This window comes from Seriola aureovittata, chromosome 18 (genome assembly GCF_021018895.1).
Source record: "Seriola aureovittata isolate HTS-2021-v1 ecotype China chromosome 18, ASM2101889v1, whole genome shotgun sequence".
NCBI classification, from domain to species: Eukaryota; Metazoa; Chordata; class Actinopteri; order Carangiformes; family Carangidae; genus Seriola; species Seriola aureovittata.
The window spans coordinates 17,489,044-17,509,095 of NC_079381.1; the positions used below are offsets into that span (position 1 = coordinate 17,489,044).

A 20,052-nucleotide genomic window follows, 5' to 3' on the forward strand; every position below is an offset into this window, starting at 1 on the left:
TTGTTCTCAATGAAATTTAAAAAAGATCATATCAAGTTTGATGATTGAATTTGAGTGTGCTGCCATCTGGTGAGTGATGGATGTATGCGCAGGTTTACAGGTGGCCAGTCAGGTATTAGCAAGGTGAAAAGAAAAAACAAGAATAGTATATAAACACATGGAATATGATCAGTGGTGGAAGAAGTAAGCAAAGGTAAAAAGTAAAAATACAAATACCACACTATAAAGATATTCCATTACATGACTTACATTTAAAGATTTACTTGAATGAAAGTGGTCCTTTCTTTTTTTAGTCCTTATTTAGTTCCCACAGTTAAAGTCATGGTAAAAGAAAAACAACAATGGAGCACCAGTGTATATTTGCAAGCAAGCAAGGAAGGAAGGAAGGCAAGAGGGTTATGCAAAGCCCTTCACTTCTTTTTTTACCAGTATAGAAATATTAGTCCAAAAAAAAATTACTTACTCAAAGTAAAAGTATCCCTTATGAAGAATGATCTTTGACAGTGTTACTGTATATTATTACATTATTATTATTATTAGTAGTAGTATAATATGTAAGCAGTAATTACATATGGTACTCATACATTATTAGTTTAATACGTTACAATACATCATAGTTCATTGTCTACTTGTAAAGAGTAACTGAGTAAACAAATATAATGTAAACAATATGTACATACAATAAATACAATACAATACATACAATATTACATAAAATGTAATGTTGACAGTAGCAGCTCATTTATGGTCTTGGTTCTTATTCTTTAAATCTGTAGCTGCTTTATTGACAACATTATATCTGTACACTCTATTCTCTCTTTTTCTCAATCTTGGTCCATTCAATACTTAAACACTGAAAGGAGCTTTGTGCCTATACACCCTCTACTCACTCCAATCAGGACTGTGTAAATATGGCAAAGAAGAACAGTTCAAACTAATCTGTCAAAGTGTGTAAAGTGTAACTGGTTAATGTTTTATAACTGATTTATTCTTTCGCCCAAAGACACACAAACACACCTTTCTGTCGCCTGTCCCACTTCCAGAGAGTGGGATTGTCACTGGGTCATTAAACTACAGACGCATCTTGCGTAAGATATTTTCACAACAACAACATGTGAAACTTTGCTGACATACAGAGTATTACATGACGAAACATTGTGTAGGTACAGTGATTCTGATAAGCATGTTGAACGTATATTTACATTGAAAACACCCCCTCTTCGTCTCTGTACTACGTTCAGGATGTGGCAATAAAAGAGGACCTTTCACAGCTCTGTTATCAGTGGCGAGGCCCACGCCTTTTGCATCATGTGTCCACTCTGCATTGTAGATCAACAAAACTGTGCTTAAAATGAGCAGCGGTGGAAAATAACAAGTACATTTACATTTACATTTAGTTGCCTTTCTACACCACAAACTTTCTGGAGATGATGTACTTTTTATTCCACCATATTTATTTGACAACTATAGTTAGTAGTTCCGTTATAGATGAAAATGTCATGTCACATGTCTATGAGTGGTTAGCAGTTACAGCAAAGTGTGATTTCCCCTCTGAACTTCTCAGATGGTTTCAGTTTAATAATTGTTTGAGGTACAAAGAGGTCAAATTATCTGCAACTACAAAATAACTATTAGTTTCATTATCAATGAATCCGCTAATTATTCTCTCAGTTAACTGATGGATGAATGATGTATTCAGATTTCTTGTTTTAGTTGACCAACAGTCCAAAGCCAAGGATAAGCAAATCTTTAGATTAGAGAAACTTGAACTTAAAGCTAATGATGGATTATCAAAATAAATAACAATAAATGTTCTGAAACTCTTAAAGTAAGAAGTGAGAAAAGTAACAAAAAAAAAAGAACAAAAATTTGTGTGGCTGAACTTTTTTTTTTCTGTCTTCTCCTATTAATCATCTCACGACCCCTCAGCTTTACCTTGTGACCCTTTGGAGGGGCGCAACCCCTAGGCTGGAAACCAGTCAACTAAAAGCACCTTGACTAGACAGGACAATATATTACATTAACGTATTGGTCCTTTTACTTAAGTAAAGGATCTGAATGTCCAGGTTTTAATGATTGAGTTCTGCTTGGCTCCTTTCTCCTCACCTTTACTTCAAAAAGTTCCAGTTGTCACAACTTGAATACATTTGGTATCATTTCACTAACACATATTCTCTTTACTACAAACGGAGTCATGTTAGTGCAGTTCAACCAACTTTTTTCCGGTCACCTGACTCTTTGAAGTAGTGAAGTAGTGTTACAACAATTCAACCAGCAGCGTTCAGATCACCTGACTACAAACAGCTGTAATTTCCAGGGAACTTCCCTGTTCAGACCGAGGCAGATAGATGCAGGGCAAGCCTAAACATGTCCTCCGTGCCTGCGCTGTGAAGGGTATTGAGACTTTATGAGGGAGAATTTAGAGGAAATGGAAGACATGTATAAAGTGTATGACTTGGACATTTCAAACCTTTTAGTCAGTTCATGGTGTATTTAGGTCACTGCCCTGGTGTGTGTACTTTAATCAGAGGTGCTGTTGGTTGAATGCCTCTTTGTTGTTGAAAGCACACACTCAATGAGTTTTGTCCACTGATGTTGGTCTTTAATTGTCTTAATCGGCTAAATGTAAACTACACTACTACACAATTTGCGGTGAAACACTTTCAATCTATTGACATCACATGACACAGTGACATGGTTATTTTGAATATTCAGTGTTTCATAATCTTTGAAAATACATCAGTGCTATTATGGTGCTGTACATTCTGCAAAACAACCCATGTCTTATCACCATCAGTCCATGAGGACACTAAATCAGCAACTGATGGTTCTGTGAATTGTTGCTGTCCTGTGAACTTTACTCTGCCACTGGAAAAAAAATAAGCCTTTATTTTGGGATTATCTAAAGTGTGAGTTTTTAATATTCATCCTCTGTCACTCAAACAGCGTCATCTCTGATAATTAAACCGTGCTTCATGTGACACGCTGGAACTGTATAAGTTGTAAGTTTCACTTTCTATGAAGTTAAAGTTAAAATTTCCTGCGATCTCATTAAATACATCACAACATTTTATAAGTACTCACTTCATCTTCTAATATTGTCAGCTCTCTCCATCCATGATGTATTATTGTAAATTATTAATTCAGTGGTTTTATATGTGAATAAAACCCTGAGTCCTCACATGATCATGTTTATGTTGATTGAAACTAAAAGCCCAAAACATCTACAGTCAGGAACAAACAATACAGGTACACAATGTGTTCTGCAAAGTGTACAAAAATATACACATTTTATGTAATGCTTCTGATTAAAGGTGGCCATAACAATATTGTAAACTGAGTAGTCTGCCTACGATTAGGAGGAACTTGGCTGCGAGTGTTGGGGATTCCTCAGCCATAAAGTTACGTCACCAGCAGTATATAAGCCTGCTCTGCTATCAATAGTTCAAACCTGTTCCTTCTTGTCAAGCTTCAAGTACAGAGCTTTATAAGTGTGGAGAGAGAAGAAAAACCTATTCTTTAAAGCTTTCTACTCTTTCCTGGACAGGCAGAAGCATTATGACAATGGCTGGCCACGGTGAGTATCTAAGAAGATTTGACTGGTTTTAATCAAGCTTCATCTATTTATAAGATCATGGATCCTAAACCTATCTTATCCAAATGTCTTTCGCCCACAGATATTGTTGATCACTGCGCACACGAGCTGCGTCAAGTTGGAGACAAACTTTACTGGAGATACAAACTGCTGGAAATACTGATCAAGAACTACAATACTGTCACTAAAATCAAATGAGACGTTGGCGTACATCAAGATGGATAGGATATTGCTGGAAGGCTTTCAGAGACAGAGTCTTCGATATACTCACCACTGGTGGCAAAATTGTGGCTCTCCAATGGGATGTACATAAGCTTGTGGAAACACCTTAATGGAGCTGCTGGATGTGGACTGTCAGTGGATTCATACCGTCATACACACGAGTGGAGTCCAGATGTGTGGGATGCTGCTGATCCACCGACTCAGACCTGTGGGTGACTGGACCAAAGAAGAATGAATGGACATTATCTGCTGAGGACGCTGATTGTCACATGTTCTGTTTGTTGGATTTTTATGCATGTTAATGTCTAAGGCTGTCACATTAATGTTAACTGAAGACATGGACGAATTGTGACTTGGGTGTTTATTTACTCAAAAAAAATCTGAAAAGATATTTTTCTAATGAAGTATTTCACCAGTTGCTAATAAAAGATGTATATTCAGTCAGTCTAGTGTCTGGTCATGTGCACTGTAGTGGTTGTGAAAGTAAATAGCTTCATGCCAGTCAGGTGAATAGTTATGCAGGAGTAGAAAATGCTTACTTGGTTTCTTGCTGAGAGTTAGATAACTAACAACAGTCTCCTGTCTGTACAGTGAGCATGTAGCTGGAGCCAGCAACCAGCTAGTTTAGCTTAGCATTAAGACTGGAAACAGGGGTAACAGTTAGCCAGTCTGTCAAAAGGTACACCTCTAAAGCTAATTAAATAACACAATTTGTTTACTTAGTAGAAAAACTGAAGTGAAAAACAACAGTTCACCTTTTTACGTTGGAACATGTGGCAGATTATTTCCTGGTTATGACCACTAACCTCTTGGAGTCTCCACTAATTAGTGAGCTTTACAGGTGCCATGCTAGTTGTTTCCTGTCCTTATGCTAAGCTAAGCTAACCTGCTGCTGGCTGTAGCTTCATGTTTTGTCTCCAGTCACAGGACTGGTTATCAATCTCTTGACAAGAGTGAATAAGTGTATCTCCCCAAATGTCAAACTATTCCTTTAATCTGTTGAACTGATCATTAACTTTATAAAATGTAAAAAAAAAAAATAGTGACACGCAAATCTAAAAATCATTAGATTTTTTTACTGTTTAGTGATATAAAAAGTAGGGCTTTTTTCATAATAAATTATGAAGCTAATTATTCATCATTAGGTTTCTAAAAGATCTTGATTGTTTTGTCCGACTAAGAACACGAAATGTAATATTTATTTAACAGTAATGTCAACAGAAGTGAAATTTGACATTCAAGAGTGTGTAACCATCAAATATTTGATATTTTGTTAGAATTATAATTACTTATCAGATTTTCTTTCGATTGATCAATGAATCAGCTAATTTCTACAGCAAATACTCACATTTCATAAGTGAAAACCAGCACCTTTTTGCTTTATAAATTAATTACATACTTAATTATCCAAATGGTTGGTAAACACTCGATAATTATGACAAGGCACACCTAACATTACCTAATATAATTTATGAGATACATTTATGAGAGCATTTAACAAGCTGGATGGGAGAAAGTACTGTGTGTGTGTGTGTGTGTGTGTGTGTGTGTATATATATATATATATATATATATATATAAAATACAAAAAAAGACAACAGCAAAACAGTGCTAAATTCAGGCACTTAAAGGATCCTTACTTTATTTTGTGTGGTAATACAAAAGCATACAGAACTATAGAGGATAGGAGAGAAGATCCCTTTCATTAAATTCCATTAGATCGTACACATAAAATGACTAATAATTACATACAAGCCTTTTCTCTGTAGCTACATCCACAAGTACCCCAGCCCTCCACCAATAGCATGCATGGTCTCTTTGCTGTAAACGGATCTCAACAGTTCTTCATACCTACAGGTATTTTGCAGTTAGAAAAAAAAAAAAGAAAAGAAAAAAAGACAGAACTATAAGTAAGCTGTGAAGCAACAGGTGATGTAACTTCATACATAGATCACAGCGATCAGACCAGAATGATGTTTACAATCATGAGTTTATATTGAAACAGAAGTTTTCTCAGACCTGCACTAAAGCATGTTAGGAGATAGTTTTTGTTCCAATGGACTTCATGTTGAGCGTTAAACAAGGATTCATCCGAGGCCCATCGTCTGCATGTATGAAACAATACAACATGCTCACAGACTGAGAGATTCAATATATTGCAAGAGGGAAACTTGAAGACTCAATTCACCCAAATTACAAAATACATTTTCTCACTCACCTATATTGTTATCTAGTGGCCCAATCCACAGAATTTACTGTTGATAGTTTTCAGAAGGGCGATTTCTTCACCAGAAAGTAGTTACAAGGAAAACCGTTTACAGTAAAGTCTCTGGATTGGTTGCTGCTTCTGAAATTTTGTTTTACTGCTGACAAGCATCTTAGAAGGAAATTCAAAGCAGATGTCAGAGGCAGGTGTCTCAAAAGTACCTGCAAGAATTGTTACCACTAGTGTTTCCTGAGAAAATATATTTTTTATACATATGTAATTTGGGTGAGTTGATGCTTTAATATTTCCTAAAGTGAAAAGAGCCCATGTGGCTGACAATTACCAGCTCTGCTAATGATCATACTGTATCTTGTGTGGGAGGTTCAGAGATCCAAATCTGTTTTTCCCACATCTTTACAGCTCAAGTCATACTTAAAAATAAGAGTTTTTTTATATATATGTCCAGAGGTATGATTTTAAAGAACTCATTATCAATAGAGCGATCAATAGCTGTAGACTAAATATGTGAGACCTTTTTTTTTTTTTTTTTTTAACCATGGATGCTAAGGTTTATAATTTTCAATCCCATCTTCACAAGTGGGTTACTCAACCCAAGAAAAATCCCTATAAATACTATCCTACCTAGAGGGCTATTGACTGTGCAAAATAGTTGATAAATGGCAGGCTAGTCCAAGCATCGATAAGCAACATAAATAGCAATGGAAGACTAGTCTTATTTTATGAACACAGAATGGACCCTTGCAAAAACAGCAAACTAATAAGATAAAGGTTTTGTTGACTCAAGGTTTAATTCTTCATTTAGGTTGGTCTATGAGGGCCAAATTACCCAGCTCACTCTTGATGATGCAGGAAATGAACTCAAGTATTTCTTTGTGTCCTCTCTTTCCTCCTCAAAATGCAATGAGGAAGAAAGGAGAAAGGGGAATTTAATGAGAAGACAGAGGGAATCAGTAAAACATTCAGGTAGTGTTTTCTAACAGTAACCCTAAGCATGAACTCCCAACACAAGTGGGAATGAGTAGGTGGAGGCAGGAGACCTGCATGAGTGCAAAGAGCATCAATAGCTGTGTGATTTGCTATCCGTTATCCTTGCATAAGCATGGGGAAGAGTATGGAGACCAGGATTTGATTCTGGCCATGTCTTGTAGTAATGGAGAGATGATGTTTCCATAGTATAGAGGGGAAACTTGGCCCCAGTCAAAATCTTCATATGCACCATGACTACCTGCTTTGTTCTTTGATGCCATCTAACATTAACAGAAGCCCATCTGTTCGTAGTGTCGATGTTTAGAAGTATATCCAGCTTCGTAGTGGCTCACTTACCTCAGTCTGTGAAAGCAGCCAGTCATTTTTCATTTAGAGACCTTTCCAGCCAATCAAATGTTACTTGGTGAAGCCCACCACCAATCAGATTGCACTGGATTAATATGGACTACCACCAAAATGTCATCCGGAATAGATGCACAAACAGGCTCCCCAACCAAAATAGATTGTCTCATTAAAGTGAAGTCTGTCTCATTAAGTGAAGTCCTTCAACCAATTAAATAACACAGACCATAGCCAGATCTTCCAGTCCAGACCAATCAGCTGTTTTCATTTAGTAAATGCAGCCACCACAGCCCACATAAGTTCATTGGCGTTGGGCTTTGCACTCTCTTTCTCCGGCTCCAGCTCTAGCAGAGTGTGGACTCTCTTCATGCCCAGGTCGTACTGGTCGTCTTGGAGTGGGGCGAAGGCATTCTCGAGAACGTCGGATGAGTGGGCCAGAAGGATTAAAGCCAGGACTCGCTTGTCCATGCGGTGGGGATCGTTGACCCACTTCTCCAAAACAGAGTCCTGGACCTTCTTGACGAGGCGCTGTAGGCAACAGCAGGAATATATGTTTATATGTTTTATGTACATATCAATCAGGTAAAGAGAATAAAACCATATTAAAATTTGCTTTTTTGCCAAGATTTTGATAAGAAAAATCAATACCGACAATCACATTACACAACAAGTTCTTCCTCACATATTCTGATTCCTCACTGGCTTTCTCTTCCCCACCTACAAAATTCAAGTCCCCCTGTCTAAGCTGCTCTCAGTGCTGACAGGAAGTGACACAATAGTGTGAACATGCAGCAGTAAGGAGTTTTTTTTTTTGGATTATTATTATTATGCCTGTTATAATGTTAGACCAAAAAGATGGAAGGGCACCAATATAAAGAAAATGATTTAATTTCATCTCCATCCCTTTAACACTGTATATCAGGGCTACAACTAACGATTATTTTCATTATCAAATAATCTGCCAATTAATTAATGTCATAAAGTAGTAAAAATGCCTAACTCATGTTAAACAATTTTAATATTGTTTATTCTGCTGCTTCAAGTTATTATTAAAATTTCTATGAGATTGACAACAACTGATAACAATGCCTGTGAACTATTATCAATGAATACTTCTCTGTCAACTAGTGTCTCTTTTGTTACAATAAGTTGTATGTAAGTTTTGAATCAAAAACAATGAATTAATCAGGGTATACTGAAAACTCTGATATTATTAGGACTTCGACTGTGGTGTTGAAGAATGAAGACACCACAAGTGTCCAAAGTAAAGTTCATTTTATTTAAAGTGGTGCAGCTAACCAGCTCATTAGCTATCTACGCTACTTACTGATGTTAGGACCACAGACTTTTCTCGAAGACTGTTTGTTCAGTCGCTCGTTCAACAAGCTAAGGTCCAGGACAGGATGTGTGTTCATGTTTGTAAGTTAGATAGGACACAGACACTTTTTAAAATGAAATAATTTGATCCCCTATGAAAACAAGTTCTCCATCTATACTGGTGGAGAATTAATGGCTTTCTGATGGATTAATGCAAGGAGATATACACACACATACACACACACACATAAAATACACATAAAGTATACATTTTGTTCTTTTGGGTTCCGATTTGTTCTCAAAGGCAGGACATGTGATTGGCAGAACAGATACAGTACGTGTGCTGTAGCAGTAAAAACATGCACTTTAATTTCAGTGAGACTTTAAGTGGATCCAGTGTCGCTTTTACTGTGCAAGTGCTGGTCAAACCTGCAGGCAGTGAAGCTGAGACTGTTACTGTCACCGTCATAAAAGCTGAATGTTTGAAGACTGAGCAGGAATTTATTCCTTGTATCATAAGGTTTTTATTTCACATACAATAGTCTCCAATAGCACTAACTGGAGCTGGGGTTTTTTCTATTACTTTTATTAATCACCTTGTTATACAACAAAGACGTGTTGGTCATGTCTCAAAACTTTACCTGTTTAATGGTACTGTTGGTGAGTGGATGTGTGGTCATGTCAAAGAGCAGGAAGTTCTGTTTCTCTGTGGTGAGGACACCTTTCTCTACCAAGTTTTTTGCCAGACGTTCTCTAACATTTCTCAGCTGGTAGTGCAGCTTCAGGGGATTCCAGGTCTCTCCTAAAAGGCAACAGGAGATCCATTTTAGGACATTAAACAGTTGGAGTGTATGTGAATGTCATTTTATCACTTTTGAGTTGACTCGATGTAGATAAGAGTTGAGAGGCAACTCATGCTGGGTCATTTAAAATAATTTATTCTGCTCCTTCCAAGTTATCATTAAATTTGAGTGAGTGCTGTTGATAACAAGCTCATAAACTATGATATTATGAATGAACAGTTTTTTGTTTGATACAATAAAAGTTGTTCGTACATTTTTCATGCAAAACAATCAATTAATCAAGGTCTACTGACAACTCAGATATTATTAGGGCTGCAAGTAATGATCATTATCAATTCATGTGCTGATCATTTTCTTGATTAGCTTCCTATAGCCCAATGTGATATCTTCAAATGTTTTGGTTTGCCTTTCAATCAAATCCCAAACTGCAACTAGCAAATATTTGACTTTTTTCATGAAAAGATGACTAAAACAATTATTTGATTATACAAAAAGTTGGCAATAAATGTTCTGTCTATCAACTCATCAGTGCAGCACTAGACATAATATAGTGTACAAGTATATAAGTGTACAAACAGCACAAGCTATGAAAATGAAAACAGGTCACACGCTTGACAAGAGAAGCGAGTAGATTATTGCAAGCTTTGGTTAGCAAACTCGACAGGGTTTATCTCACCACTCAGCAGCTCTATCCAGCTCTGGACAGTCTCTGGAGGCTGTGTTTCTTTAATGTGCTTCAAGGCCTCATCCAGTAGCACATCTCCTGTCGGGGCATCTGACTTGCAGATCACCTTGGCAAACAAAAGGACACATATTTGAACTAGTATGACTATTAATGTCTTACATACAACTTGATTCACATCCTGTATGAACAGGAATCAGGAAACATTCTTATGTACAGTGAGGGCTTTTCAGTTAAAGGTTTGGTACAGTGGTGAATGTCATGCATCCTTTTCCTCACAAGATCAAAATAATAGGGTATCAAGTGTCTTGAACTGTATAGGAACATTTTTGCAGGGTTGACTGAACATCTGCAGTGATGCAAGAAGTACTCACATCTTTGACTTACGAAAAGCAGCAATACCACAGTAGAGAAGCACTCGCACTCCATTACAAGTAAAGCTCATACAGTCAAAATTTTACTTAAGCACAATAAATTTGCATCAAAATTCAAAAGTAAAATTACTATTGTCAGAATTACATATATATGTATATTATATTATTGGATTATAATTATTAATGGATTAAGTGTACATCACTTTACTGTTGCAGCTGTTAAAGTACATATAACACACATATACTGGTGGGTAGCTTCTAGATTTGTCTAGTCTAGTCTTATCTATAATAATACATCACAATTTTGTATTCTTATTCAAAACCTGGATAGTAACTAGTACTAGTACTACTACTACAGTTGTCAGATAATATAGTAGAATAAACAGTTACAGTATTTTTAAACTGTACGGTATAAAGTAGCATAAAATGAAAATACTGTAGTGCAAAGTAAATGTACTGGCTGTTACTTCCCACCACATCAGCATGGTTCTCACCTTCCTTGAGAGCAGGCTTTTCCTCCTCACCCCGCAGGCCTCCAGCTGTAGCCTCCCTCTGAGGGCCAGCTCGACCAGCATACACCCGCGAAGTCCGGAAGAAATACAGTCGTTCCAGAAAGACGTGTAGCCCTGGGAGGGGAGAAGAAAAACAATGAGCCAAGGTGCAGCAGCGCTTGTTAACTTAGCTGACGTGTAGTTGATAGTTGCTGTCAGAGTTGCTGGACAGAAGTCACGTCTCTTGTCAATAAAACTACCCAGGTAACGCGGGACACTAGAGCTACGTAGCTAAGTTAAACTGGTGAATTAACGTCGTATAATTGCTTTCCAGCTACGTATGAGCAACAACAAATATGCAGCGATACATTATTAGATATCGGCAAGAAGCATTTGTGACATTCGTAAATACAAGCTGCTTGGCAAACAATTGCTAACTAGCTTAATGTTAAACATTTAAACCAGTAAACACACCAAAAAAACACAAATCCAGGAATATTTTAACTATTACTGGAATAAACGAAGTTAGCTTCACGTTTGGTGGCGTAACGTAAACACAATGTTAGCTAATATTGAACGAATAAGTTAAAAGATTACAAGATTAAAATCAGCCCACACCTCTCGGTCCTTGAGGCCCAGCAGCAACACTTCCTCCATCAGTGTGAGCCTGGTTTCCTTCGAGTCCCCCTTGTCCTCGTCCTCCTCCTCCCCGCGGCGCGCCTCGTCCTCCTCTCCGTCGGACTCCCTCTCCTTGTCGGCGGCGGCGCTGCGAATGGCCTCGGTCCTCCGCTGGACGAGGCCCGAGGTCCTCTGCGTGAGAGAAGTCATAGCTGGTGCAGCAAAACGATCAGATCCGAAGAAAAGCGCCTACCTCGACCAGCAGGAAAGCCAGGCAGCATGTAACCTGGATGTTAAAGGTGGGAACGGTGAAACGGTGGACCGAGCGGATAAAAACGGCCGTCAACGTTAAGCCCTGCTCGGGATTCCTGCTTCGACTCTGCCCACTTCCTGATCCAACATGGTGGCACTGACAGTGACGTCGGATGTGATCTGAACTGAACCATGAACGCATCTCCCGTGTTGCCTTCATCGGTAATCGGAAAACACTAAAACTGAAAGCCATACAGCAATTCTGTTAGCAATTTCCATATATTGTGATTTTTGAAATGAAAATATGTAATACAGCCCCTGCAGCAAACAGATATTAATCAAGACTTTGTCCAAATGGACTAAAAAAAGAAAAGAAAGAAAAGAAAAACAGTCATTGTCGTCAGTACTTAACCCCTGATAAGCATGGAAATATTCTGCTTTGAACAAACTTTATGACAACCAGTGTCAAAGGAAACACTAAAACTATTAGGTAGGTGGCAAACAATGGAATTAAAAGCTGGATAATATACAATAACTAAAGAGACTAAATAAAGATAAAAAATAGAAAATAAACATTAAGAAAAACTTACATACTATAGTTAGACCCATAGCTTTATTGCTCATAAAATGTGATATGATCTTCATCTGAATTGCAAATGTAGACAAACAACAAACAAATAATGCTAGTATCGCACAAACTTTCTTTCGTGTCTATTGAACAAAGCGATTCAACATTCACAGTGCTGATGGAAAAAGTAATTGAACCCTTGGATTTAAGAACTGGTCAAACCAGTACTGGCACCAATAACCTCAGACAAATTCTGCTGGTAGCTGCCGATCAGAATTGCACAATGTTCACAAGGAATTTTTGACTGTTCTTTCTACAGAACTGCTTCAGCTCATATTCTCACTATGTCTGGAGTGAGCGGCTCATTCCACAGCATCTCTATTGGATTAAGGTCTGGGTTTTTTACTGGGCCACTCCAACAGGTGGATTTTCTTTGTTTGAAGTCATTCAGTATTACATTTACTTCCGTCTTTACGGCAATTATCCCGTTGCATCATCCAGCCTCTACTGAGCTTCAGCTGGCAACAGCCACCCTGGCATTATCCTGCAAGATACTTTGATAAACCTCGGAATTCATTTTACCCTCGATGGTTGAGTGCAGTCCAGGCCCAGAGGCAGCAAAGCAGCCCCAAATTGTATAAAGATGGGTCTTTAGCTGGGATTTAAAAGTGGTGATAAATCGGGAAGATTGATGGGCAATTTGTTCCACAGTCTTTCACTTTTGGATTAAGGCTGGGAATGTGGAACAGTGAGGAGGAGCTCATCAGAGGATCTAAGGGGTTTGGTATGGGCTGAGATCAGAGATGTAGGCTGGTGCCAATCCATGCAGAGCTGTACAGTTTAGATAGAAACATTTATACACCATGATACAGTTACAAAAAGTAGATGTTTGCAATGAAACTTAAATTTGATACAATGATCCATTCCATACTTTTATTTTAGATGGAACAGCACATTCTCAGATCCCCAAACTTCCTTCAAACTCATTGTTGTTGTTATGAAAAAACATAACAAAACATAAACTGTGAGCTTAGGACCATCATGTTTACTAAAATGACTGACAGTTGAAATTAATAGAAAACTTGACTACTTGCCAAATAATATCAAGCTAGTTATTTTTGATTCAAATCTGAACTTTGAAAACTGAGTGCAAGGGGTTATTCAGTCCTGTTTAATCAGTTCAGAAGCATCTTTAAGCGTAAAAGTTGTCATTATAATTATTACTTTGTATCTACAATGTTTTCTAACAAGCTACAATTAAGTGACTAAGTTGTCAATTTACTTTTTACAAGTTATCAATAACCTCCCTCATTTCCACTGATAACAATGTTGCCCCTTGGTGCAAACAATAAGACCATTTTTACCACTATTTAGTATGTAAAATATGTTACCTGTATTATTATATAACAGCTTTATATTCAGAAAAATATAACATAGATAAAGAGCACAAACTGTTAACATTATTCAATGCAAATAGCCACTGACGACATTATGCAGTATAAGGTGTCACCACTAGGTGGCAGCCTGCACGTATGAAATAGATCTCAAGTCTTCCTTTCCTTCTTTCCTCTTCTGTGCCTAGAAACTGATGCTGCTGAATGCTTTGTTATTATTAGGGGGAAATTGAAAATGTGTATAATTTTGTTTTCTATTGTCCTTTGTCACAGAAACTTTCGTTTTTGTTTAATGAAATAAAGGATATGAATGAAATATGAAGGATTCACAGTAACTAAAATAGTTAAAATACAAGCTCATTAATGCTGATATACAGGATCACTTTACATCACATCAGTGTTATTTCTTAACTTGTGATGTTACGTGTGTTGTGCTGTGCATATACATTACTGGGCTGAAGTTTTAGGCATTTCACATGTTTAGATTCTTATCCATTAGGGCCTCTGCAATACCATCAGGGAGGTGTCTGATCAAATTCATTCTGCAGCAAGACACTGAGCCCAAACATACAGCCAGAGACATAAAGAACTATCTTCAGAGACAAGGAGAACAAGGAGTCCTGCAGCAGATGGCCTGGCCTCCACAGAGACCATCATGGAGTCATTACATGAAGAGACAGAAAACACAGAGACAGCCTAATCTACATAACAACCGTGGCAAGTTCTCTAAGATACTTGGCACAACTTATCTGCCATAGACATCAAAACTGTGCACTAATGTAGAACCAATTAGTACTTACTAATTGTATTTATTGATTGGTGCTGTTCTTAAGGCAAAGGGTGGTCATTATTATTATTTTGTTTTTAAATCCACACTTTACAGCATTGTTTTCACAAGTGCCTTTGCACAGTAACGTCTGTTAGCTGTGAGCCTGCAATGTTGGCTTTAGCTACTGTATGTCAGTTATTAGAATACCACTTCATCCTTGGCAGAGGTCCATTGTTTATGGTGATGTAGCAAATAAACTCCCAAATGTCCTCCACTTGACCTTACTCCCCCTTCCATCTCCTCCTCCCCAGACCTCTCCTCATCGTGTCCAAATTACTTTGTGATAAGTGCATAGAGTGCTATAGATGTGAAGGAGGGGAGGAAAGGAGTAGCAGCAAGCTTTAGGCAAAACAAATCAGTGATATTTATTTACCATATCAATTTGTCTCAAGATTGAATATTATTCTTCTTCTGAATATGTTTTTGAGTGCTGCTGTTGTGAGCAGTGGGCCTGCATTCAGTCTGTCAGTGAGGAGGATGTCCCACACTCGCCTCTGGAGATGCAGCTGTCCTTGTATGGTAAGTTGTGTCAGGTATCAGGGGCTCAATCCCCACCAGCTGTGAAACATTTACAGATAATAGAGTAGGGTGCACTGGGAACATGTGAATGCTCCATTAATTGTTGTGATTTTCCTTTCTGAAAATATCAGATCAATACACAATAAAGAGATCCACATTCATGCAATGGTTCCCAAATTATCATTCCTAACATGTGTTTTTTCATGCAAAAAATACTTTGTATTATTATATTGAAAAGCACATAAAAAATACAGAACATTACAGAACATTTATGTTGTAAATAAAAAGGCTAGAACAAATGTATGCTTAACTGATGATGGTGTGTATACGCCTCCTTCACAGCAGACATTTTAACTTGTCACAGTGGGAAAGGCCCAGGTGTTCCTGATATCATTAACGATGGCTCTGCTCTATTCAAGAGTCCCACTGATTAATTTAATTATTGACACCTGTGCTTTTCCTACTGTGACATGTCAAAATGTCTTCTATAAAAAAAGGCCTATAATACCAAAAGACTGAAGTCATTGCCAGTGGTAGGAGAAATGTTTCTTAATTTTTATTATGATTGAATACAATACTTTAATAAGCAACATTAGGTTCAACTGTTTTTACTGAGCTAAATTTCTAGCCACCTGCTATTTAATATAAGTCCTATGAGAAAATTAAGAATATGTGATTTTATCCATACCGACATCCTGTGACTCCATTTTTCTTCCCAGCTGAGGGGTGAGGAGGTCGTTCCTCCTATGTTTAGGCCTGTGATCCTGAACTAAAACTGGTCTAGACTGCACCTTTCAAATGATGGCAGCAGAGCTCAATTTGAACTTGAGCCTCTGCAAAGAGAGGTAGTTAACCCAATAATCCTTAGTGCTTTGTGAGGCCCCTGGAGATTTCTGTTCAAAGTAAGTCAAGGCCTTGTTTTTGCCATTGTGGTAGAAGGACTGTATATAAGCTAGTTTGCCCACATGCCTGTGATACCTTTATTATGGTGGTAGATTTTGTGGATTTGCAAATACACAAACTAATTCCATAAACAAAAACTTAATTTGTGAATGCATTCAATTCATTTAGAAATAAATGAAAAGCGTATGTACCTCAAACTTACAACTTTCAAACGGAATAATATGAATAAGCATAAGAAAAATAAACTGGGGAATAAACAAACGTAGAAACTTTTCATACCTATGACAATATTCGAAGTCATGTGAACAGGAAACGGAGCGTGCAGGTAGGAACTCCGACAGCGATGCAGCTGGCTGTTTTCACAGACTGTCCTCATACGGGGTCTGGGAGGAAAGCCCGCCATCTCTGCTTTATATGCGGACGCTAAAATAACATCATGGCAGCATTGAACGGAAACCAGACCCTGTGTACAGTGCGTGGTCATTAAGTGAAATACTCTGTGAGTAAAATATCCTGGCTGTGATAACCTCTTTGCTTGAAGAAATTAACTACCTGGTACCGGAGGTAGGTCCGACAGCGTCTGAGGGGTTTGAAATCTTCATTTAATTTTGTTCATTTCTCGATGTGTGACATCTACTGGCCTAAATGAAGGTAGCTTGCTGACTGGACACATGGCCCACCTGGGGCAAGCTAGCCACCTCCCCTGCAGCTATGCATTAGCAGTAGCATTAGCTAGCAGCTAGCTTTCTGGCATTGTAAAGCTACTGTAACATTGTATACCGAGAAGTGCTAGTTGTCGTTCCCTTTATGCTACTCACCAAAACAAAAATTATATACTGTAAATGAGATGTTATAAAAACAACTGTTTTTCATGGTGGAGGCTCATCTTGTTATACAAGCCTGTGTCAAATTATAAATAAATGAACTTTGTAACCTTTAACTTATTTAATGTGTATATCTAATGTGACCATGGCAACGTGTTCCGGTTCAATAGTTAACGTTGTTAACTTAGGCTACATATTAACAATGGACAATAAAATTGCAACATGTAATTTCTTATCAAAACGGACATGAACACCAACACCCATACTATTAAAGACCTTAACCAGGTCCTGTCACTTCCTATCTAACAGCTGTTACCGCAGTGCACGTTACTTGTTGCTGATTATTTGGGGGAAAACGGCTCTTAGAATACTGCATGCTCTTACTTTGAAAAGGGAAGTGGCATCATCAGCAGGCAATCACTATTTTCCCGAAAGCGGACGAATGATACAATTAGATTTTCGTTCAGACTGGTAGAAAGTTTGTCTTTACTCTGTGCATGTAAACTGCATAATCCTCAAGCGTATAATCGAGATCTACAAATGGTTTTTGCCTCGCAAATAGAAATTGATTAACAAATGCCTGTTTGAAAGTTGTAAATGTTAAGAAAATATTCACAAATGCTTTTTATTTTTTGAAAGTGAATTGAATATATTCAAACATTTTTTTTTGTTCATGGAATTTGTGTATTTGCAGATCTGTTTTCTATTAGCAAGACACTTTTGTGAGTTTACTAAAATTTTTTTTTGTATGTGCGGAAGGTGTTTTATATTTACAGATTACACATTTACACACGGATTGTCAATCTGTTCACACAAATAATATTGAGACAAATCTACCTCCATACCTTATTCAGGTATTTTTTGGGCTGAGAGCTAGCAATTTCATATCTTGGTATGTTTGCTGATTACATGCCTAGGCTAACCTCATCATAAATGTTTATTATCCTTTTTTTCTGATGCATTATTTTATTGTTTACAATATTGGACTTCAGTACAGTTCCACTTGGCTTGTTGATACTAGAATAAGCAGTGGTGGAAAGTAAGTACATTTACTCATGTAAGTTCAATTTTGACCTATATTGTGTTTTTATTTGAATATTTACATTTTCTACTACTTCTGCTCCAGTGTGTCAAATATATGATAACTTTAGATTAATGATATAAAATGTAATCAGTAAATGGCCTACATAATGGTGTTTCATTAAGATAGGACTTTATTGATCCCTGGTATGGAATTTCACCCAACTTTATATAAAGTAATTAAAATTAGCCCCATCTTTACCAGCTGCATCATTAAAGTGATATATGTTGTGCATCAGTAATCATCCAAATATATGTTGCATTCTGAATTGGGCCATTAAGCATAACATTTGGTACTTAAAATAGGTTTTGATGCTAAAGCTTTTATACTATTAAGTAAAATTGTGAATGCATGACTTTTACTTGTTACACAGGATTTTTGTATTGAGTATTAGTATCGTAGTTAAAGTTCCACACTCTGAGTACACAGTTAAAAGTCCTGCATTAAAAATGTAGCTGTCAAATAAATGTAGTAGAGTAAAAGTATAATATTTCCCTCTGAAGTGTAAGGGAGATATAAGGTAACTTAAAATGAAAATACTCAAATTCATGTATCTCTGATTTAAAAAGTTTGATTAAATGTACTTACATTCCAGCACTGGTGAGCAAACACATGAGTCTCTCCCAAGTGATTGTGATGTTTTGTGAATATATGAGCTCACTGCTTGCATCATACGAACAGATTAAATTATGTCTTTACTTTTGTCCACCCTTGATTAACTCTGCCAAGGAAGTTATAACAAATCAGAGAGAGGCTACATATAACAGACACTGTCTTCTTTTCTTTAAGGAGCCCTCAAGCATGGCCCTAAAAATTCCTTGGAGAGATGATTCCCCAGACAGTCAGAAATATGCTCTGTGTAAACAACCATCTCTGCTACCATCACAGCCAAGACAGTCGACCGACACTCTGACCATGTAGGTAACATATTTGCACACAGTCCAAGATGACAAGATGCACAAGCAATAGAGCATTGGGCCTGGAAAAAGTCTTTATAGCCATTCGCCTCATGCTGAAGTCTGTACAGATGCAAAAAAACGTAAAACTTTATAGAAATATCAAACTAAAATAATAAATGCACATTAGTAGATTCCAATTAAATGTAAAAAGCATGAAAACAAGCACAAGTTGTCTAGATCTTTTAAATATGTAAATATTACACTGGACATAAATCTTTCCTGACATATCAGCCCATCAGCTGCTACCCCACTGACACTATTAATAAACCTTTGGGTCCCTGTGAAGCCTGCCAGAGATCTATGGTTTCAAATGGGCCGAAGAAAACATCTGTATTTTTCACTTTGTACATTTTTGCTCACTGATCGTGCAGTTCTGGTCTTGACAAGAAGCCTAAATCACTCCCTAGAGCTTTAAAGGAGGCCACACTCAGGCCCATATTGAAGCCATTTCCTGTCTCTGGAGTGGGCAAAGGGTTGACCCTTAGTGCCCCCTCTATATAAATGCACAAGAACACACTCACATACACACATGCGCACACTCTTTTAAGACTACACCCCCACAGAGAGGACTAGGGGAGTCACTTAACATTGCGCTGCTGTAAGTGAATTACAGAATCACTCAATTGCCTGCTACACTGCATCTCAATGGACAATAATGGCTGAGAAAATATAATTATATTTAATAGCTTGTAATATTCAGAAGCCCCAGTGAATACTAGAAGGCTGAGAAAAAGCAGAATCACAATTTTGGGATCATATGCAGAGAGCTTGAAAATGAAGATCCTATCAATTTTCCTGCAGCTTGATACGATAATAAGAAACAAGATAGGGCAGAACTGTATGGGAATAATTGGAGAATAAAAGGTCACATCTGCACATTTCTTCATGGCTGATATTGTTTCTGTGTCTTGGTCTGGTGTGAACAAAAAGTGGGTGAAACAGAAGCTTGATGCAATTCATAGTGGATTACAATAGTAGCACGTCCAAGGAAATTCTGGCTTCAAGGCCAGGTGGGCCAAATATGGCTGTATACACACAGCCAACAGTGAAAACACTCAAATAAGA

The 20,052-nt window shown here is 37.5% G+C and overlaps 1 protein-coding gene and 1 long non-coding RNA gene across 2 annotated transcripts; both read right to left on the reverse strand.

Annotated features, from left to right (window-relative positions):
- Positions 1-5,429: 5,429 nt before the first annotated feature.
- LOC130186664 (Golgi phosphoprotein 3-like) lies at positions 5,430-12,250 on the reverse strand. Its single transcript, XM_056403911.1, has 5 exons — positions 11,659-12,250; positions 11,044-11,175; positions 10,170-10,284; positions 9,332-9,492; positions 5,430-7,901 (listed from the first exon to the last, which is right to left on the reverse strand). The coding sequence occupies exons 1-5, from the start codon at positions 11,866-11,868 to the stop codon at positions 7,638-7,640; spliced, it is 882 nt and encodes a 293-aa protein (XP_056259886.1). The 5' UTR covers positions 11,869-12,250; the 3' UTR covers positions 5,430-7,637.
- Positions 12,251-15,098: 2,848 nt separating this feature from the next.
- On the reverse strand, positions 15,099-16,776 carry LOC130186918 (uncharacterized). Its single transcript, XR_008830362.1, has 3 exons — positions 16,676-16,776; positions 16,403-16,586; positions 15,099-15,259 (listed from the first exon to the last, which is right to left on the reverse strand). It is a non-coding gene; the product is annotated as an uncharacterized LOC130186918 (long non-coding RNA).
- Positions 16,777-20,052: the final 3,276 nt, after the last annotated feature.

What these genes read in the sequence shown, in the direction of transcription:
- LOC130186664 (XM_056403911.1), bottom strand. Translation starts at nt 11,868, where the DNA reads ATGACTTCTCTCACGCAGAGGACCTCGGGCCTCGTCCAGCGGAGGACC. An exon ending in TGGGCCTCAAGGACCGAGAG is followed by an intron (nt 11,176 to 11,658) that starts GTGTGGGCTGAT and finishes CTCCCCTCCCAG; the next exon opens with GGCTACACGTCTTTCTGGAA. An exon ending in CCAACAGTACCATTAAACAG is followed by an intron (nt 7,902 to 9,331) that starts GTAAAGTTTTGA and finishes TGTTGCCTACAG; the next exon opens with CGCCTCGTCAAGAAGGTCCA.